At 36.5% G+C, this 19729-nt stretch overlaps 1 protein-coding gene across 1 annotated transcript in view; it reads left to right on the forward strand.

The window, feature by feature from the left end:
• Positions 1 to 17020, forward strand: part of Tspan13 (tetraspanin 13) — a 30410-nt gene extending 13390 nt beyond the window's left edge. Inside the window, exons 2-6 of the mRNA XM_047561451.1 lie at positions 9713 to 9880; positions 10508 to 10588; positions 11220 to 11333; positions 12622 to 12735; positions 15981 to 17020. Of these exons, the coding sequence (XP_047417407.1) occupies positions 9713 to 9880; positions 10508 to 10588; positions 11220 to 11333; positions 12622 to 12735; positions 15981 to 16055 (552 nt within the window). The 3' untranslated portion in view covers positions 16056 to 17020. The remainder of the gene's footprint in view (positions 1 to 9712; positions 9881 to 10507; positions 10589 to 11219; positions 11334 to 12621; positions 12736 to 15980) is intronic.
• Positions 17021 to 19729: the final 2709 nt, after the last annotated feature.

The raw sequence follows: 19729 nt of genomic DNA on the forward strand, positions 1-19729 counted from the left end.
TAATTACCACTAAGCAATAAATTGTCTCATTATTATCTTTAAAAGAATCTCCTTTAGTAAAAGTTAACAAAATACTAGTAATCAAATCTTCGAGGCATATCTTAAAACTTTAGGTGCTATTTTTAACTTAAAGTTAATTATGAACATTTGGGAGATTTTTGTTGTATCTTATAGTTATCACTTACATACATTATTTTCAATTTTTTAATGAAAAAATATTCAGGGAGTTTAATGAGAAAATTGATTATCTCAAATAAGTTCATATTGATGCAATTTCACTATTGTAGTAATAGATGTACAATTTGTTTTGGATTAGATAGTTGAATCTGTTCTCTTCCACCTTTCATGGCCCTTGTAAATGACTTCTGTGTGGTGAAGGGTGATGTCTTGGTTCATACTTGAGACCAAGTGTGATGGACGTTTTGTTACACAGATGTGGAGACTCCATAAATTATTACCTGCTGCCTTCAGGTATGTATCACCGTCATTTTAAAGCTTTCCTTTTTTCCTAAGTGGTAGCAAATTAGAGGAAGGAATGTGGGCCATACTTGATGATTCAATTGTAATTAACACAAATTTTTTTTTTTTAATTAAAACACAAAATTTTTGAAAGAAAAACAAGACTATCTTCATTCAAATTACTGGGTTTGGGAAATGGGAAGAACTTAGGCTGGTTGAGGAAAAAATGGACCAGTTTGTGGGACTTCAGGTCCCCTCTCCAGCCTGCTTGTTTCCCCTCTTCAGAACTCACTGTCCTGAAGTCAGCATCTGTATGTTTATGGCATCCCAGACAACTTCACATACTGATTTCCACAGGGAATATTAAATGTTTTTTGTGTTTGAAAACATATACAAATGGTATGTTTCATGTGTGTTTGTACAACTTATCTGATTTATAGTTTTGAAGTTTATTATTTCATAGAAATAGATTAAAAAATCGTTTGGGTTCTGTTGTGTGATGACACCAAAGTTTAGGAATCTCCATTTCGAGTTTAAGGTCATTATCAGCTTTTTATGGTTACAAACAAGGCTGTGGCAGAATCCTGGTGTATTTCTAGTTGGTGAAATGCATGTTCTCTTGGGGATTAACCTAGAAACAGAATTGCAGCATTAATAAGGGATACACATCTTTTGCTTTCTTGCCAAATTTTTCTATAAGGTAGCAACAACAGTTGCTGGATCCCTGCGCCCTTGGGGTCTTTGGGCCTAATTTTTGACAATCCAGTACTTGTGAGTTCATATATGTGGATGTTAATATTTGATATTTTAATTTTTATTGAGTGGCTTTTTGGATTCTTCAGTGATGACCTCATTACCTTTGATGTCTCTTCAGGGTGCTTTTTGCCTTTTTAAATTGATTTGTAAGGGTTGGAGATATTTAGTCCTAGGCTTATCCTTTTTTAAAAAAATATTTTGTAGATTTTGGTAGACCTTTATTTTATTCATTTATTTATATGTGCTGCTGAGAATCCAACCCAGTGCCTCACACATGCTAGGCAAGTGCTCTGCCATTGAGCCACAACCCCAGCCCCTAAGCTTATCCTTTTTTGTCTTATATCTTTCATTATATAAAATTGTAAATAAGAATATGTATCAGAATCTGCTGCCAGAAAGCCCTAATTCATATTCCACTTCTACTGCCCCTTACTTGCTGTGTAATCTTGGGCAAATTACTTAACATCTCTGTGAACAATTTTTTTCCATCTGGGAAATGAAAGCTGTAGTACAACTTATCTTCTTGGGTTGTTGTAAAGGTTAATTGGTTAATAAATGTAAAACACTTAGAATATTTTTTTCATACATCAAATGTCTTAGTAGTGTGTGCTTTTTTGAATCTTGGTTAAAAAATATTTCTTTAACCACAAAATTATTGCAATATTTTTCTGTACTTTTGTTTTTTAACTTTCAAAGTGTGCTTTTTATAGGTAGGGTTAAATTGATCGGGTAAGGTAGGGACTAATACTATCCTCCTTCACAGTGGAAAGTAATTGTCATAGAGCTGCTCATTAAAGCCTCCACTTTCCCTACTGATTTAGAATTCCAGCTCTCTCAAATACCATACTGTTGGCTTATGTAGATCTGTGACTTGGTTTAAATTACTGAACCATTAAAGTAAGTTCTGACTTTTGTTAGGATGGTTTTTAACTTCTTCAGTTTTGATTTTTTTTTTTTTTTTTTTTTTTTTTTGGTACCAGGGATTGAACCCAGAGCTTCTTAACCAGTGAGCCACATCCCCAACCCTTTTTACTTTTATTTTGAGACACTGTCTCACTAAGTTACTTAGGGCCTTACTAAATTGCTGGAGGCTGGCCTTGAACTTGTGAGCCTCCTGCCTCAGCCTCTGGAGTCCCTGGGATTATAGGCACGTGCTACTGTGCCCAGCATTTCTTTGGTTGTTTTAATTTTATTTATTTACTTATTTTTACTAATGTTTAAATAATGAAACACTCCCAAAAGATGTAGAATCAAACTTAAGGTTTCCAAAATAGGATGAAAAGTCAAAGGCAGAGTTCAGGACAGTTGGATTTGACTACTAGCAAGGTGTGATTTGCCCCCAGCAACATTTTTTTTTCTGCCTGGAGCTGGTGACAGTACAGGGTTGAAAAAGTATAGCAGATAGAGGTGTTTGTCCTTAATGTTCTGGAGTGTTTCCAGCTCATCTGTGTCATTCTTCCTTCCATGTGAATTAAAACTCTCCTATTTTGACTAGAATTACATTGAATTTGTGGGTTAGTTGGGGATGAGTTAGTGTTCTATTGTGAGTGTCTCTTCCTGTATGAACATCATATAGCTCTTAATTTAGATCTTTATCATGTTCTTCAATTCATTTCACCATTTTCTCCAGAAGCTCTTATGCTGGCTGCTTTTGTTAGATTTATTCATCTGTACTTTGTACTCTGGGGGCCTATTACAAGTTGAATCCTAAGAAAATATTTAAAAACTATTTTGGTTGAATCAGCATGCTTTTGATTTTTGTATATTGATCCTGTTTCTAGTAACTTTGCTGGTTCTTATCAATTTTAGTAATTGGCAAATGTTTAGGATTTCCTTTGTACATACTTGTACTAATTTGTGAATATTGCCTGGGGTGCTCTTCCTGCTCCACCCATCCCCCCCTTCACTCTTGCTCAGTGACCTGAGACATTCTACAGTGCTGCATAGAAGAGGTGAATTTATTCTTGAGTTTTGAAGGAAATATTTCTTATGTTTTGTCACTGAGTGTGATTTTTTGCTTTGAATTTTTGGTAGCTGTTTCTTAGGGAAATTTTAAGGTATTTACTCTTATTCTTTTTCTTAAAAAATAATTTTGCTTAAGGGCCATTATTATTTTTTTCTTTTTAAATTATGTTTTATCTTTTCTACCAGGTTTCTCTGCATACTTAGTTTTGACTTTTTCGAGTCATTTTAAAAATATGTTTTTTTCCCCCCCCAAATTGTGTTTTAATCTATTTAGTTAGCTTAAATGTATTAATTTTAGTCTCATTAATTTTTTAACCTCAAGTTCTTGGAAACTAATTGTTCTGTGTGTGTTACATCTCTCATAGTATTTGTTTCTCATGTGTTTTGTGGTGTTTGCTAAGTTTAGCAATGGTCACATATGCATGTATATAATTTTTTTTTTTTTAACAATTTTTGGGAATGGTATTGAAGTTGGCATTTGGAAATGCCCTTCCTGAGTCATTTTGGAGTTGCTTCTATGAGTTTTTCTTTCACAAATGCCGTCACAATCTGATCAGCTTTTATCTGAAATACTTGGCATGAAGATTCCTGGACGTATGGGGTAGTTTACATTTAAACTCCAAATATAGAGCTGGGTGTGGTGTTTCTCTTTCTTGTAGATTCTGTGAAGAGTTTCAAAAAATCTTTGCCGTCTTCCTGGATGTTCAGTTGTTGTTTTTCTGTAACGTCTTACTTACACTGAGAAAATAGCTTCTTGGAGTTACTAGCTCTGTGGTCTCAGTTTCACTTCCCAGTTCTGCTTGGCTTGAAACCAAAGTCCTTCTCCTTCAGGGACTGTTCTGATCCAGGAGCTCCTTCCCCAGGCATCCTGGGCCCACCCAACCAGTTGCCTGCTTATGGTTTGAGCTTTCTGTTCTTTCATTTCTGGTCTCTGGGGACTTCCCAGGGTTTCTTCATGCTCACATATATATTTAAATAAAATGTTAAAATATTTTGCAATGTTTTGAAATATTTTAGCGGGAAAGATTCTTGGGTAACTCAGTTGCCCATTTCTCACCCTCTGTGGTAGACTGAGTGCTGACTGACTCCAGGGGAGTTCACATCCTAATCCTTGGAATCTGCCAGTATGTTACCTCACAAAGCAAAGGGGACTTTGAAGATGTGATTGAATTGTGAGACCCTGGAGATGGGAGGTTATTCCTTATATAATCACAAAGGTTCTTATAAGTGGTAGGCAGAATGGTCAGGGAAAAGGAGATAATGCTGAGAGAAGTGGGTTGTATTCTGAGATTTGAAGATGGTATACTCCTGACTTTGAAGGGGAAGGAGGGACTGTATACCAAGGAATGCCAGAACTTGGAACCCTCTCGAAGCTAGAAAAGGTGGAAAACAGATTCTCCCCTGGAATTTCCAGAAGAAATGCAACCTGATTGATACAGCAATGTCAACCTATCCAGGTTGGTCTTTTGGCCTCTGGATTTGTAGAGAATAAATTGGTGTTGTTTTAAGTCACTATACTTGGGTAATTTTTTCAAGCAACAATTGGAAATCTTCAGTGGTTCTGAAAGATTTCCTAGTTGGAGTAATAGGGATATACTAAAACCTGTTAAAGACATAGCAGAATCACCTTGGTAAGGAATTTCCTACACAGTTAAAGAAGGGAGCAGCTTCTTCTTTTCCCTATGGTGTGGTGGAGGGGGTGTCAGGGGAGGGATTCAGAGCAGAGATCCTTGTGAATGTTCTAGATAACATTTTCAATAATAGTATAATGCCTAATCAGAGAACTGGACCAGTGCCCTCCACCATTTGGTTGTAAAAAATTTTATGGAGCAAGATGCTGTAGGGCCTGCCTGTAGTCCTAGGTCTTGGGAAGGCTGAGTATAGGAGGTTGGGGCTAGCCTGACAATATTCAAGATCCTGACTCTTAAAAAAAAAAAAAAAATGGCAAGTAGAGTAGATTCTCATTAATGAGCCTATTATTTGGCAATTAAGTGAGAATTGACCAGGTTTCTCATTGCTGAAATGCTGCTGTTGGTTTCAAAGGTTTGGTTTCTGGGGAGGTTGCTGACAGATAATCTGAGTATTTCAAAATGGCTGTATACTTGGGATCACATTGATAGTAAAATATCAGGCACTTTCTATCACAGAGGTTCCTGACTAGTCCAACTCCAAGTGTGCAAATTGTCCTCTATTTCTTTCCTAGAGCTGCTATGACAAATTACCACAAACCTGGATGACTTAAAACACCAGAAATGTATTTTCTCATAGTTCTGGAAACCAGAAGTATGACATCAAGGTACTAACAGGGTGAGGCTGCCTCTAGAGGCCCTGGGGGAGAATCTGTTCCTTGCATCTTGTGTTTTGGTGGCTACAGGCATTTTTTGTCTTGCACCTGAATCAATTTCTGCCTTTTGTTCCTTTGTTTACATTACCTCCTTTGTGTGAATGTGACTCAGAATTTCCCTCTGCCCTTCTCTCATAAGGATACTTTTGATGACACTGAGGCCCTACCTGATAATACAGGATAAGCTCCTCCTTTGAAGATCCTTAATTAAGATCCCTAATCACATCTTTTGCCATGCAAATAGTATTCATTCTTTTGCTACATAAGATAATATTCACAGTTTTTTTGTTTTTTTTTTTTTTCCTGGTTTACTATCTGCTTCTTCACTCTTTCCTTGCAGTCTTTCACCTGTTTATCTGGATTTTTTTTTTTTTCTGGTGGGGAGGGGATTATTATCTTATATTCTTACCCATTTAAAAAAATCTCTGATTTAACAATTAATTAGTCCCATTGTAATTTTTCATTTTTTCTTCTACTGACCTAGAGCAAACCTTTGGGCCAAATCTATTCACTGCTTGCTTGCTGTATGGCATATTAGTGAAGAACAGTTTTGCATTTTTAAAAAGATAAAAAAAATCTCCAACAATAGTATGTTGTGATACTTGAAAATTACGTGCATTTAAATTTCAGTGTTTAAAGATAAGATGTTATTGGAACATAGCCCTTTTTATTCACTTATGTATTACCCATTTCAGCTTTTGCATATAGTAGCAAAATTGAATAGTTATGGCAGGGACCATATGATCTGCAAAGCCAAATAGTAAATATTGGGCCATTTAAAGAGAAACTTTGCTGACCCCTGATCTAGTTGGGATGTCTGGTCTCTGGAGTTTAGCACGTAATTGGCATTAACCATTTGTTGATGAATAATTGACTTTTAATCAGTATTTAAGAATGTTTAACTTTTTATATTTTTAATGTTTAAGCATTTCATTAATATAGTTGGGGGTTTTGTATGCTTCCCCCAAGGATTCTTTAAAACTATGGGATTAGAACCTTTTTTTGATATGATATTATTCATGTTTCTGATCTTTTTGTCTCTGAGACTGAGATGATGTCTGTAAGACTAAGATGAAATATAAAGTGGTGGTCTATGAAATAGAAAGTTGGTGATACCACCGTTTACCGGTGACAAGTTCTGCTCCTTCTAATGTTGAAGATTGAACACTAGAGAAGCGTGCCAAGGCAAGCATATTAAGCAGGTTTTATTTAAAGGTAATAATACAGACTTCTCCCGGCAGGAAGAAGGGGGCCATGGCTGATGTTCTAAAGTCCCAAGAAGTGAGCGCACCCTACAGCTTTTATAGGTTAAAGTCTCTTTTGTTCTCCAGTTCTCTCCCCCTTATCTCTCCTTCCTGCCTAACTAGGCCTGGTTTTGCATTAAGTGAGAAGCGATGGGCAGGGGGAGGGCCAGGGTGATTCAGGCAGATAAGGGCCCAGGGGGCATTAATTAGCAGCTCCTTGCTTGCAGTCCTTAATAAAGGCAGGTAAATTTGGGAATCAATGGGCTCTGGAGCTCCTTGATATTCCATTCTTCCAGGGGCAGTCTCCAACTTCCAGAGGCAGATGGCTTCATGGCTTCATTTCCTCCATTTGACCCGATTTCCTATTTCTATACTAACTACCTGTTCTTAATTCTGGCTTCATTGGTATCCCATGAATTTAGTAGAATTAGTAAATATGCATCACATCCAGGACTCTATTGTCAAGAGGGATGGTTAATTTTACGTGTCAACTTGTAGATAGGCTGTGGTGCCCACTTGTTTGGTCAAACACTGTTCTGGAGCTTGCTCTGAAGGAGCTTTGTTGGTACGACTGACATTGCAATCACTGTTCTTTAAGTAAAGCAGATTACTCCCTGCCATGTTGGTAGGCCTCATCCAGTTGGTAAAAACCTTAAAAGCAACCACTGAGGTTTCCTGAGGAAGAAGAAATTCTGAGTTTCTAGCCTGCTGGCCTGCCCCACAAATTCCTGACTTGCCCATCCTGACAGTCGTATAAGCCGGTTCTTTAGAATTTCTCCATCTCTGACTCTCCCTTTCTCATTTTCTCTTGATAGACAATTAGAGATAACCAGTGATATCTCTGTTTGGTTCTATTTTTCTGGAGATCCATAACTGACAAGCTACTCTAATGTGTATAAGTGTGGACCATCTTCCGTGTTTGGTACCACGATGCAGCATAGTCCCGTTGCCTCCTGAAGGTGAGGCCCATCCCAGCATCCTCCAGGCCTTCTTCCTTCACACCTCCTTAAGGCTTCTGCCTTTTACACCTCGAGAAAGGAAATAGGATATATTTGGAAATCACAGAGTCAGAAATAAACTCACTTGTGAAGAGGCAGAGGACTTTTTCTCCATCTAAAATTGTTTAAAGTTGTGAGAAGACTGAGTGAGGACGATAAAAATGAAACAGAAGCAAATGGGCCTGCTGATAAGGAAAGGCACTAGACAAATTTCTGGGTGGCAAAGTGTGTGAGAGCTTTTTGCCTCCCCTGCCCCTCTAAAAATGAAAGCTTTCTGTGTGTGTCAGCTGCAGTGGAAACCACTGACTCTTGTAGCTCCATAGCTTGGTTTTATGACATTACAGATGGTTTCTTTTGTTTTCCAGTTGTTCCTGTTTGGCAAAACTACAAACATATTTTGGGTAAAAATACAAATGAATGAACAGTATTTAGCAGTTTTGCTAAATATTCCAGTAAAAGTATAATTTTTCTAATAAACTATTTTACATAGAAAACGTCTATATTTGAGCAGAAAAAGATCCATTTGACTAAGTGGTAATTTTTATATTTCTAAACAGATTGGGCCTTTATGTCGTGCTAGAAAATATATTTTTTAATATTGTGATTCCTCCCAACTTGTTATTACATCATCACCATTGCTCTAGGACATGGTTGACCACAAGGGCATGGAAGATGCTTGCTTCTTCCTGTTCGTCTCTCCATCTCCTCCCTGATACCTGCTTAAGTTACGTCTTCTATAGGTTTTGTCTTTATTTTAAAGAAATAACAGCAACTTGGAGTTTTACAGGTTCCAGTCATTAGACATGTGTTCTACCCCTTCACCCAGTGATGTTTGATAAAAAGTATAAATATTATCCTTCAAGTATAAAATAATTTCTTCTTGTTCAGAATGCCATTTCATTCTAAGTAGCTAAAGTCTCTTGTATGCTTTTCATCCTGTTGAAGGTTTAAACAGTCTCTACCTCTCTATGAATACGTACATGCTAGATAATGACATCTAAAGCAGTTTATTTCAGTGACAGTTCTCGGAGAGACTTTTGAGGTTCCCCAGGGACCAGGGCCTTTGCTGGGTTCTGGGGATACATGGAGGTAAACATGGGCCCTTACTCTGAAGTGTCTCTCAGTCTTCTGGAGAAAGGCTTGGTGCGTGCAATGATGGGAATAGTCTAACCAAACTCAAGGAACATAGATTGCCAGAGGAGGGAGGGATTCAGTCAGTCTTTTGGAGGCTGGGAGGACAAAGAAAGCTATAGTCCAGGTGGAATTTGAAGAAGAAGATGAGCAGGTTCCATGTGAAGAAATGATTACATTGGACTGAGGTATATTGATGTCTACAAGTATCACGTATGCTGTTACTTCACAAACTTAAGTAGCAGGTGTTTAGGCTTAGTAAAACAGGTGACCTCGGAGTCACCTTGTTAATATTATGGATTATTGTTAGTCTAAAGCTTAACTGAGGATTAATATAATTTATTAAAACAATACTAGCCACTGAGATCTTTTGTGTCTTCTAAGACAATCAGTTCTCCATATTCAACCAACTGGATCAGAAATATTCAGAAAATAAATTGCATCTTGGAGGAACATTTTTCCTGTCATTCCTTTAACAATACACTAAAACAATTATTTGTGTAGCATTTTTTTTTTTTTTGTATTGAGAAACTTAGAGATGATTGAAAGTATATCAGGGGTTGTACAGAGGTTATATAAAATTACCACACCATTGTGTATGAAACTTGACATTCTTTAGGTTTTGTTATCTGAGTGGGCCGGTGGTTCCTGGAACCAATCTCCTGTGTATACTGAGGGATTATTGTATTGAATATTAGCAAGTATTTGAAAGATAATGAGATCTAATTTACCTAAAAATGTTGATATTATGGAAATTGACATTTTCCCCCTTTTCTCTCTCTCCTCCCTGTGCACCCCGCCCTCCCTTTTTGCAGTTGGTTAGTCTGTTGCTAATTGGAATTGCAGCTTGGGGCATTGGCTTTGGGCTGATTTCCAGTCTCCGAGTGGTTGGTGTGGTCATTGCAGTGGGCATCTTCTTGTTTCTGATTGCATTAGTGGGACTGATCGGAGCTGTGAAACACCATCAGGTGTTGCTATTTTTTGTATCCTTTTTTAAAATTGGGATTTTTTTTTTTACACCAGTTTGGGTTGCATTCTTTGATTACTATTTTGATGACTATAGCTAATTTAATATTATTATTAGGAGATTAATCGCCAGAAAGCAACTCCCAGGAAGCTTGATGCACATTTGTTATACCAATATTAGGAATATTTCTGAGGATAAACGTATTGTATGTTTATCCCCACTCAGTCCTTGCCACCTTAGACAGTATTCTGCAAGTTCAGTATAGTCCTACTTATATATTGCTAATTTAGTTAAATTGAACTGATTCAGTGACCTAGGTTTTTTCCAACATGACAATGTTTGGTTTAGAATTTAACAGTATGTTTTAGACATAAGAAAGCTTATGTATGTTTGTTTCTACTTATTTCCTGTTTGATATATGTAAGAATTTTTGTTTAATTTGAATAAAATTCTAATAGAAGTGAATTTTTATATAATTATCAGTTTTATTTTTCTATATACATATCCTTTTTGAACTTTCTCGAAGTGCCATTCATTCTATTTTCTGGGTAGATTGCTTCCATTGCATTTTAAAGTGTGTCAGTACTCCTGCTTAATGCTATTTTAAGAGTGCTTAGAAACATCCTTAACATTTGACTTTCAGTATATGATTATTCTCCTCCTTGTATTTATTGTTCAGTTTTCTGTCTCGTGTGCTTGTTTAGCCCTGAATCAGGAACAACAGGTAAGCAAAGACTTTTTCCTGCTACTTTATTATACCACATAGTCTGGGTATGAAAACAGGGGGAGAAATAGTTGTAGTGTAAACCATTTCTTCTTGCCCAGAATGCTCTTTCACTCTGGAGAGCTATGCTCTTCTGTTCCTGATTGCCTGAGTGGGACTGATTAGAGCTGAAGATACCAGGAGGTGTTGCTGCATTTTGTGTCCTTAGATCTCACTGGGTAAAATTTGGCACTGCTAAACGTGTTTATCTAGCCTTTACCTACCACTTTGCAGCAAAACCTTTACTCCAAAATATTTGTGGTTTGATTCTAGCAAGTACTCTTTTCAAGCTCAAATTTGTAGAGAAATACGGGTTTCTGTCTTGGGACAACAGAAACTTTGTCTCATTATACTCAGAATTACGCCTTTCAAGCAAGTGCTTCTTTTAATTTGCATGTGAAAATTAAGACTTCTTCATTCATAGAAGTAGTGCTTTAGTTTTTGTTATAGATTCAGGGATAAGCCTTTGAAAAGTTTTAATGGTCTTATAGGATATTTTATGTACATTCAGTATTAAAAGCTGTGGGCTCAAGCTTTACACATTGATGCAGGGATGACACATTTTAATGTATATCTGAAATGCATTTCCTAGAGTCAACTTCTGGAGGTTGGTTGGAACAATACAGCGAGTGCTCGAAATGACATCCAGAGAAATTTAAACTGCTGTGGGTTCCGAAGTTTTAACCCAAATGACACCTGTCTGGCTGTAAGTCCAAAGTTTAAAACATATATAAAGTGTATATAAATTCATTATGTACAAATGCATAATGATTATCATAAAAGAAGTAGACTTTCTGATTGTTGGGGCAACCCCCAAATGACTATAGTTAAGCTTCCTCACTCTAGTTTCTGGCAGGTTATATTGTTTTTAGTGTGTAGCCAGGACTGGGAACCAGCTATGTTATGGTCACTGAGGTGCCTGTCAGTTCTGCTACCAGACTACCCTGTGAATCCAGTCTATGTCCCTGGACAATTGGACGTGGCTGGGAAAGATTTTTATTGCTACCTCAATAATGGGATGAAACTGGCAGTGACTTTTAATCATAAGTGATGGAGCTTGTCTAGTCAAGGCCAGAAACATCCTGAATCAGCGTATATACTCAAGGTCATAGATACTTTGCTTGTGAGCATGCACCCACTTATGTAATCTGTTGGCAGTGTGCCTTCTTTGTTTGGCCTGCATATAAAAAGGGCCTATGAAAAAACTCAGGGGCTAAATGGAATTGACTGGGGAGAAATGGAACTGTCTGTAGGCTAAAGGTTGTTGCCACCTCTGAATAAAGCATGTCTACTGTCCTAACTGAATTTATTTCTTCCTCCATCTGCTGAGCCCCAAACCTTACTTCCTGGGTCTGAGCACCCCCCACAACTCTGATGCTGAATTGCATTTCAAATTTGTGTTACATATAACTATCATATTTTCATATACATTTTGTAGCATTTGCTTATTCTCAAATATCCTAAGAGCACTGAATATTCCAGGGCCCAGTCAGATATCCAGGCTTTGGTTTATTGCTCCTAATTCTTTCTCATTTGACTCTTCCTACAACATGGAGTTAAAGAGCATTGCATGGTCATTCTAAGACATTTAGAGGAGATATATAAATAATTTGGTTTTTGAAGCATATCAGGACAGGAGAAGAACAATGATCTATACTAAATTGGGGTTCTTAGCCAGCTAAACACTTCCAAGTGAGGACAAATAGAACTACCCTTCTCTCTCTTTCTCTTCTGTTAAGGTTGTAGTATTTTAGAATGCAACCTAAATGTGGGAGTGTCTCCCCCATCCTGTTCTCAAGTTCCAGTCACAAGGGGAAGCAAATACAGGACTTGTACATGAGGAGGCTGTCTTAGAAATTTGCATACCACTAAAACAGCAGTGCCTCAGATTGGATGTAATATGCCCAGAACCTAATTTATTGTGTATGTGTAGTTTTTATGTGCTCTTCATAAATGTGCTTTGAAATAACATGTCTTTTCTTTAATTAATGCAGAGCTGTGTTCAGAGCGGCCATCAGTGCTCGCTGTGTGCTCCAATAATAGGAGAATATGCTGGAGAAGTTTTGAGATTTGTGGGTGGCATTGGCCTCTTTTTCAGTTTTACAGAGGTATGTGCAAAAAACTTCAGTATTTTTCCCCGTTTGTCATAGGGAATCCTGGTTTGTATGGTAAGAGTATAGTATTGCACCTTAGTATTAGTCAACTGACTTTTGCAATGTAACAAAGGACCCCTGGCTTGAAATCAGAAATCCCATAGATCTAGCCTTAACTTTATGACAGTGTAAAATTTCTTATCTGTTTTCTATTATGTAAAATTTAATGAACAACAACAACAATAAAAAGTGTCCGAATAGACTGAATTATCTCTAGGGTATCATCTTTTTTAGATTTGTAATGATAAATTTTAAATTTAATTTTGGAATAGGTTGAACATTTATTTAATATCGTGTGCGTATAAATATAGATATAAAAGTATGCTTTGAAAAATTGCCCCTCCTCTTCACCCTCCATTCCCCTCTTCCTGGCTTTCTAAAATCTATAGTTGACCTCTCTTATTAATTCCTCATGTATATATGTTTGTTCTACATCAATATATTCATAATTATAAATTTTTATATAGTATAAGTGTCTATAAGACACATGAATATTATTTGATAATAATTCATTCTTTTAAATAATGTTATTTCCTTATTGTCTTCTTCTGTAATTTTTTTTTCATGTTGCTGGAGTGAAGTTTCATACATTACTCATGTAACTGAGTACTGAGTCACATCACCAGCCTCCTTTTTTATTTTTTGATTTAATTTAATTGATTAATTTTTTTGAGATAGGGACTCATTATGTTGTCCACCCTAGCCTTGACTCCTAGGCTCAAGCAGTCCTCATGACTTAGCCCTCCAAGTAACTGGGACTATAGGTGTGTGCTCAGTGTCTTTTTTTTTTTTTTTTTTTTTTTTTTTTTTTTTTTTAAACTCTCAATATCTGTGGACAATTTTTTCCTGTTTCTTTTGGTGTTACTGGGGATTGTGCATACCAGGCAAGTGCTCTACCCACTGAATTATCTCCCTAACCTTGTGCAGTTTTTGATGCTTCTGAATTGACATAAAGATTGTTTTTTTTTTTTTTTAACTCATAAATTTCACTTCTAGTATTTTATGGAGATAATTATATGAAATGAATACATAGGATATTTATTTGTAGCAACAAACCTTTGGGTTAGCTTTGATTCTCAGCAGTGGGCTGGTTACATGAAGGTGTATCACCCAAGAGCAATGGTTAAGGATTGAACTCAGGAGCTGCACTATTTGGGTTGGAAACTTAGTGCAGCTGCTTATTAGTGGTGTGGCCTTGGGTAAGTCACTTAAGCATTTTGTGCTTTTGTCCCCTCACTTTTAAAAATGGGGATATGTGTGTGTACATAAAATGGCCCATTTAAAAAAACAGAATGAGACTCCTATTTATTGCCATTGTGGGATGACCATGTGATATTCCTGTTTTATACAGATAACAGAATAACATGCACACAGTCATTCTTTTAATTAAAGTTGGATATGTAGCTATAGAAATATGGTAGGCTGTAAGAGTGAGAATTTATCTTTAAAGAAAATTAGAAAAATCCTGAGTCTTTTGTATGAGTGGAATTTAATGAGTTAGCTTAATTTTTCCTTTAATATGTTTCTATAATAAATAATGCCACAGTCATCTTATACAGAATGTTTTTCTGTATCCTATCTTTTGCCCTGAGATTACATTTATAAAGAGACATCAAATATGATCCAAGATCGAGATGTTTTAAAAAGTTTTTAATGATTAAAAACATATTATTTTAATTGTCTTCTGGGAAGAGTATCAACTTCTGGTTTGAGCACTAACTGTAGATATTTTTATTATAACATTTTTTTTTACCATCTTTCACAATTCCATTTATTCTTTTGAAAAAGCAGCTACTGAATTTGACCATATATTTTTTGACTACATTTACTTTTTGACTTGTTTATTTACTTTTGTCTTACTGGAGGCTCTTTGAATTGCATGTAATAAACTCAAAATAGCTTATGCAAAACGGGGGATTTTTTCCCTCAGAATCCCAGAGGGGAACTTAGGGTGAAATCTGTGTGGGAAGAGTAGCCCAGGCTATGAGAACCTCAGTTCCTGCTTAACTGCTCCCCACACTGTACCCCTGCTACCTCCCTCTCTTCCTCTTTGCCTTCCACTAATTCCTCTCCTACCTCTACTTTTTTTCTTGCATTGCTTTGCTTTGTTCTGCTTTCAGTTCCTTTGGCATTTACCTAATTTTTTTTTTTTTTTTTTTTTTGGTGGTGTTTCTTTTTCAGCTCAGAGAGGATTTTATTTTCATTGTAGTCAAATCTGTTGCCTTCACCTGTATGGTTTAGACCTTTGATTTTTATTCTTAGAAAGGCTTTTCTTGTTTTGATATTTTTTGTGTATTTGGAAAATGGACAAATAATGTATAAATTCCATTTGTGTATATGTGGTGTATATATAACACACACACACACACACACACACACACACATATATACACACACACATATATATACGGTTAGTGTATAATACATTATATGTGTGTTTTATAAATTTTTTTTTTTTTGAGGTGCTGGGGATTGAACCCAGGGTCTTGATAGGCAAGCACTCTATGAACTGTATATCCCCAGCCCCCGTGTTTTATAAATTCTATTTTAATTTAGTCTACTCCTAAGAGTGAAAAATTCACATTTTGCTATTTTATTAATTGTCAGTGGATCTTTTATTTTATTTATATGTGATGCTGAGAGTTGAACCCAGGGCCTCACACATACCAGGCAAGTGCTCTACCACTGATCTACAACTCCAGCCCCACGTTTTGCTATTATTAAGAAAGTGGATAAAAAAGAAAAGATAAAACTTAATATTCCATCCTTAAAGCCAGAACTGTAGCATCTTTTCACTTCCTCGCTTTGTTCTCATGCTGCCTTCTCTCTGTATTTCTGACTTTGTCCTTCCCGCCTCCCTCTTATGAGAACCCTTGCAATTGCATCATAGAACTCACTAGATTATTCTAACTCAGTCACATCTAGGAAGTCCCTGTGACCCTGTAAAGGAACATAATCCCAGGTCCTGGGGCTCCTGATGTGCATGTCTTTGGGCAACAATCATGTGGCCTACTCCAATGTTCATATTTTAATTTGTTTTAGGTTCTCATTTGGTTTACTTACGTCCTTTGAAAAAAAAGAAATAGAAATTTCTTTTGAACAAACAAAAAAGCAAAGTGATTCAGGTTTCAGAGTTATTTTATGACATATTGAACAAATATATGCAAACATTACTTTCATTTTCTCTTTTTTTATTGCAGATCTTGGGGGTTTGGCTGACCTACAGATACAGGAACCAGAAAGATCCTCGCGCTAACCCTAGTGCATTCCTTTGATGAGGAAACAAGGAAAATCTTTCATGTTCTGATTGTATTCACTTTCTCTAAATTTAAGTTAAGCTAGTTCGTCCATTTAACTAAACAGAATCTGGAAAATTACATTATCAACAGTGGAATTATATATTTTTATTCTTATGTTTCTGTAGATGTTTCTCTTTTTCCATTGCTGAACAAAGACTGAACTCTGTGGTCTCCTGGCCCTCAGTGGTACCTGTAATCTACTGTACTCAGTGTCTGGCACTGTCCACCGTGGCCTTTCCTAGCATTTTTACCTGCAGAAAACTTTGTATGACACTACTGTGTTGATCATATTGTGAAACTAAATACACATTTCACTGGAATAATTGTATGTAGCACTGTGCTGTGTAGATAGTTCCTACTGGAAGCAGAAAGTAAGAGATTCTATTATGTTCAGTTTAATAAGGGAAATCTAATTTCCCAGGATTTTTTTTGTCTTTTTAGGAAAGACGTGTTGTGGTGAAAAGTGTTAATATAAAAGTGATAATTTAGTTCTAGTAGTCTTTTATGATGACACCAATTGTATTCTAGAAATAGCTATGTCTTTAGGGAATTGTGCTTTAATTTTGACTTTTACATGTAAGTGCAAGGGAGAAGTGGTCTCATGAAATGTTTAATGTAGAAAGTTTACCTTCAGCTTTCGAAAATGGAATGAGTTTGAATAATTCAGAACATATATCTGTATAATCTTGATATTCTTTTTTAATAATTTGAAGTCCAAAAGACTGCATTTTTAAACAAGTTACTATTGATGCATTGGCCCATGTAGCAAAAAGATATTTGATTATCTTAAAAATTGTTAAATAACTTTTTCATGAAATTTCTCAGTATTGTAACAGCAACTTGTCAAATCAAAGCATATTTGAGTGTGATATTTCCCATAATTTGAACTTATGGTATTGTAGTCCTGTATATTATGTTAAAAATTAAAAGATGGAAACCTTTCTTTGTGTATGCATGTTTAAATTAAAAGAAGGTAATGGAAAAAGTGATAAATGAATTAAGTTTTGCTAGAATTCTTTGTTTTAGGTTCTCCTTGGCAAACTTAGAGCTGGATATTGCTGTTTTAGTGCACAGTCAAGCCTTGGGAATGAACTTTCAGCACTAGTGTCAGTTGGTAGTCATCCCCAAATCCTTTCACAAAATATCTCAGTGGTTAAAGTTTTCTGCATGGTGAGAAAAGTTTTTTTTTCTTCTTTTAAAGAGAGGTCATTTTTATTTATTTTGGGAAAAATATGTAAGTTTTCCCTTAACATTACTACTTTCTTGTCTTGCATTCTGGACACCATGTGATACTTTATTGGTAATTGATAGGTTTTAGACCATGAAAGATGGTAAATGGTTGATCTGTAGCATTTTAGGGCATTTTATAGGTATGTCATTCCCATGACTGCAACCATAGCTAATCTTCCAAGAAAACAGAACTATGCTATTTCTATAATGTCATTGTGAGCTGTGGGCACCCCTCCTATGTGTCCACATATACTGTAGGATGATATCCTAAGTGACACATGATGGGAAGTTTTTAGAGTTCTGTCTTCCTTTAAGGCATTCTGTCTTTTTCCTATTTGTTTTGTTTCTTTCAAAATCCCATAAAGTTCTGGAATCTCCTAGTAAAATACTTCTCTTGGTATTAGTGATTATATGTGGAAAAGGTTGTTGAAAAAAGAACCAGCCCAGACCTTGGTTTGTGCAGTGATTGCAAGGGCTTTATTTGGGTCAACACACTTAAAAATAAGGGTCTGGACAAGATAATTTTCCACCCCCTGGGGATTGAACCTAGGGACTCTTTACCACTGAGCTACATCCCCAGCCCTTTTTATTTTTAAATTTGAGACAGTCTCACTAAGTTACTGAGGCTAGCCTTGAATTTGTGATCCTTTGCATCCTGAGTTGCTGGGATTACAGGTGTGAGCCTCTTTGTCCTGCTAGGATGACACTTTGGAACTGCTAAACTATAGGATTATAAGAGTGGGCAATAAATAACTGATGACTGGTCACTCAAGAAGTATTCATTTTCAAGCGCTAGGGCAGCCTGTTAAATGAATCTGACTTTCTCTTCTTTCAGGCAGATCTGAAGGTAGTGGATTACCAACTCGTTCATTCATGTCTCTGGTGACCTGTTTGTGCCTGGTGTAATGATGCTGCTCTTGTTCTGCAGTGTCTCATAGCACCCACTGGAAAGACCTCTAGACACGTCCATCACGTCCATCTCAAGTCCCACGTGACCCTGCATGACCCCTCAGAACCTGCTCTGGTTCATAGGTCAGGCTGATCCCAGGATTACAGAAGGGCCACTACTGTGTGTACAAAAATGCAGCCTCAAACAGGTTGTCAGAGGAGGGATTATTTCAGTCAGGGTCTGTTCTTGAATTGAAACAAACGACTGTAAGGCAGATCCAAGACCTTTTACATCTTTTTTCCAAACGTATTTCTTTAAAAAGGAACTAACTACTAAAAAAAATTCCTCTGATTCCCTATTTATATTTTCCATTTACAGGAATGTTCCCTAGAACATTCACCCCAGTCAGCCTTGATGTTAAAGGTGAAATTTTAGCTAAAGAAAATAATGCTAATACAAAGAAAGAAAGGTTTGGCTATAATTTCTAAAGTTTGAGCTCATTGTGGCTAAAATTTGTCTCAGATACTGTGTTATCTGAGCAACATTGTGCTTGGTTTGAGAACCCGTTCCGCATGTCCAACCTTAATAATATGCTGTTGAATGGAACCTTTCAAATTGAGAAAGGAAACCAGGAGTGTGGCATTTAGTTCTTGGTTTCGGTGAGCCAAAACCTCCTCCTAGAATTCTTCTAAATATTAGTTTAACTCTGAGTTTGCACCTTCTTTTGAAAATGTACTGAATACACCAAACCTATGACTTTTTAACTGAAAAAGAATCACATTTAGTATTAGGAGAAAAGTAGGCATTGTGATTATACAAACATGATCACTTGCATGTGAATTGTGTTTTTAGAGGTGAGGGGAAAGTTAAAGACTTAACTCTTCTAGGTTTCGGGATAGTGAGGGGATTTGTGTGAAGCTGTATGTTTGAGACTGGTGATGGTTTTTATATGGGGGCTCTCCATACTAAGTATTAAGATATGTGTTGGTGAATGTGTTCTAAAAAGTTTAAGGGAACAAGCAGCCTTTCACCCATGCCTCAGAGTCAGGGAAGGGGTAGGACAGGGTTTGTCCTGATGGTAGTTTTCACAACTGGGCAATTGCCATTGAAATATTTTTTGAGACATGGGAAAAGGGAAAGTCATACTACCCTACCAAATGCCAGACCCATTTCTTCTCATTCTCCTTGGGAAAACTAGCTTTTGGATTCATTTCCAAGTGAGGGTTTTCAGGAGTTACCTGTGAATTAAAATATATGTCTAAGAATGGACTTCGATATCTCTTGAAGGGTGAAACCGCTTTTGCTTACTTTCAGTATCTCGCTTTTTACAAATAGGTGAGGTCACAACTTGACAAGGGACTTTTAATAAGTTTAACTGACTTGATTTGAACTTTGAGTCCTCAAATTTTTATTCCTGCCTTAGAACTTTTTCTGTTCCCCCGGCTTCTATTTCATCAGTGATCGCTAAATAGGAAGATCTTAGTGACACAGGATCTCTAAATACAACGGAATAGCAAAACAAAACAGACAT

Source organism: Sciurus carolinensis, chromosome 8 (genome assembly GCF_902686445.1).
Source record: "Sciurus carolinensis chromosome 8, mSciCar1.2, whole genome shotgun sequence".
NCBI classification, from domain to species: domain Eukaryota; kingdom Metazoa; phylum Chordata; class Mammalia; order Rodentia; family Sciuridae; genus Sciurus; species Sciurus carolinensis.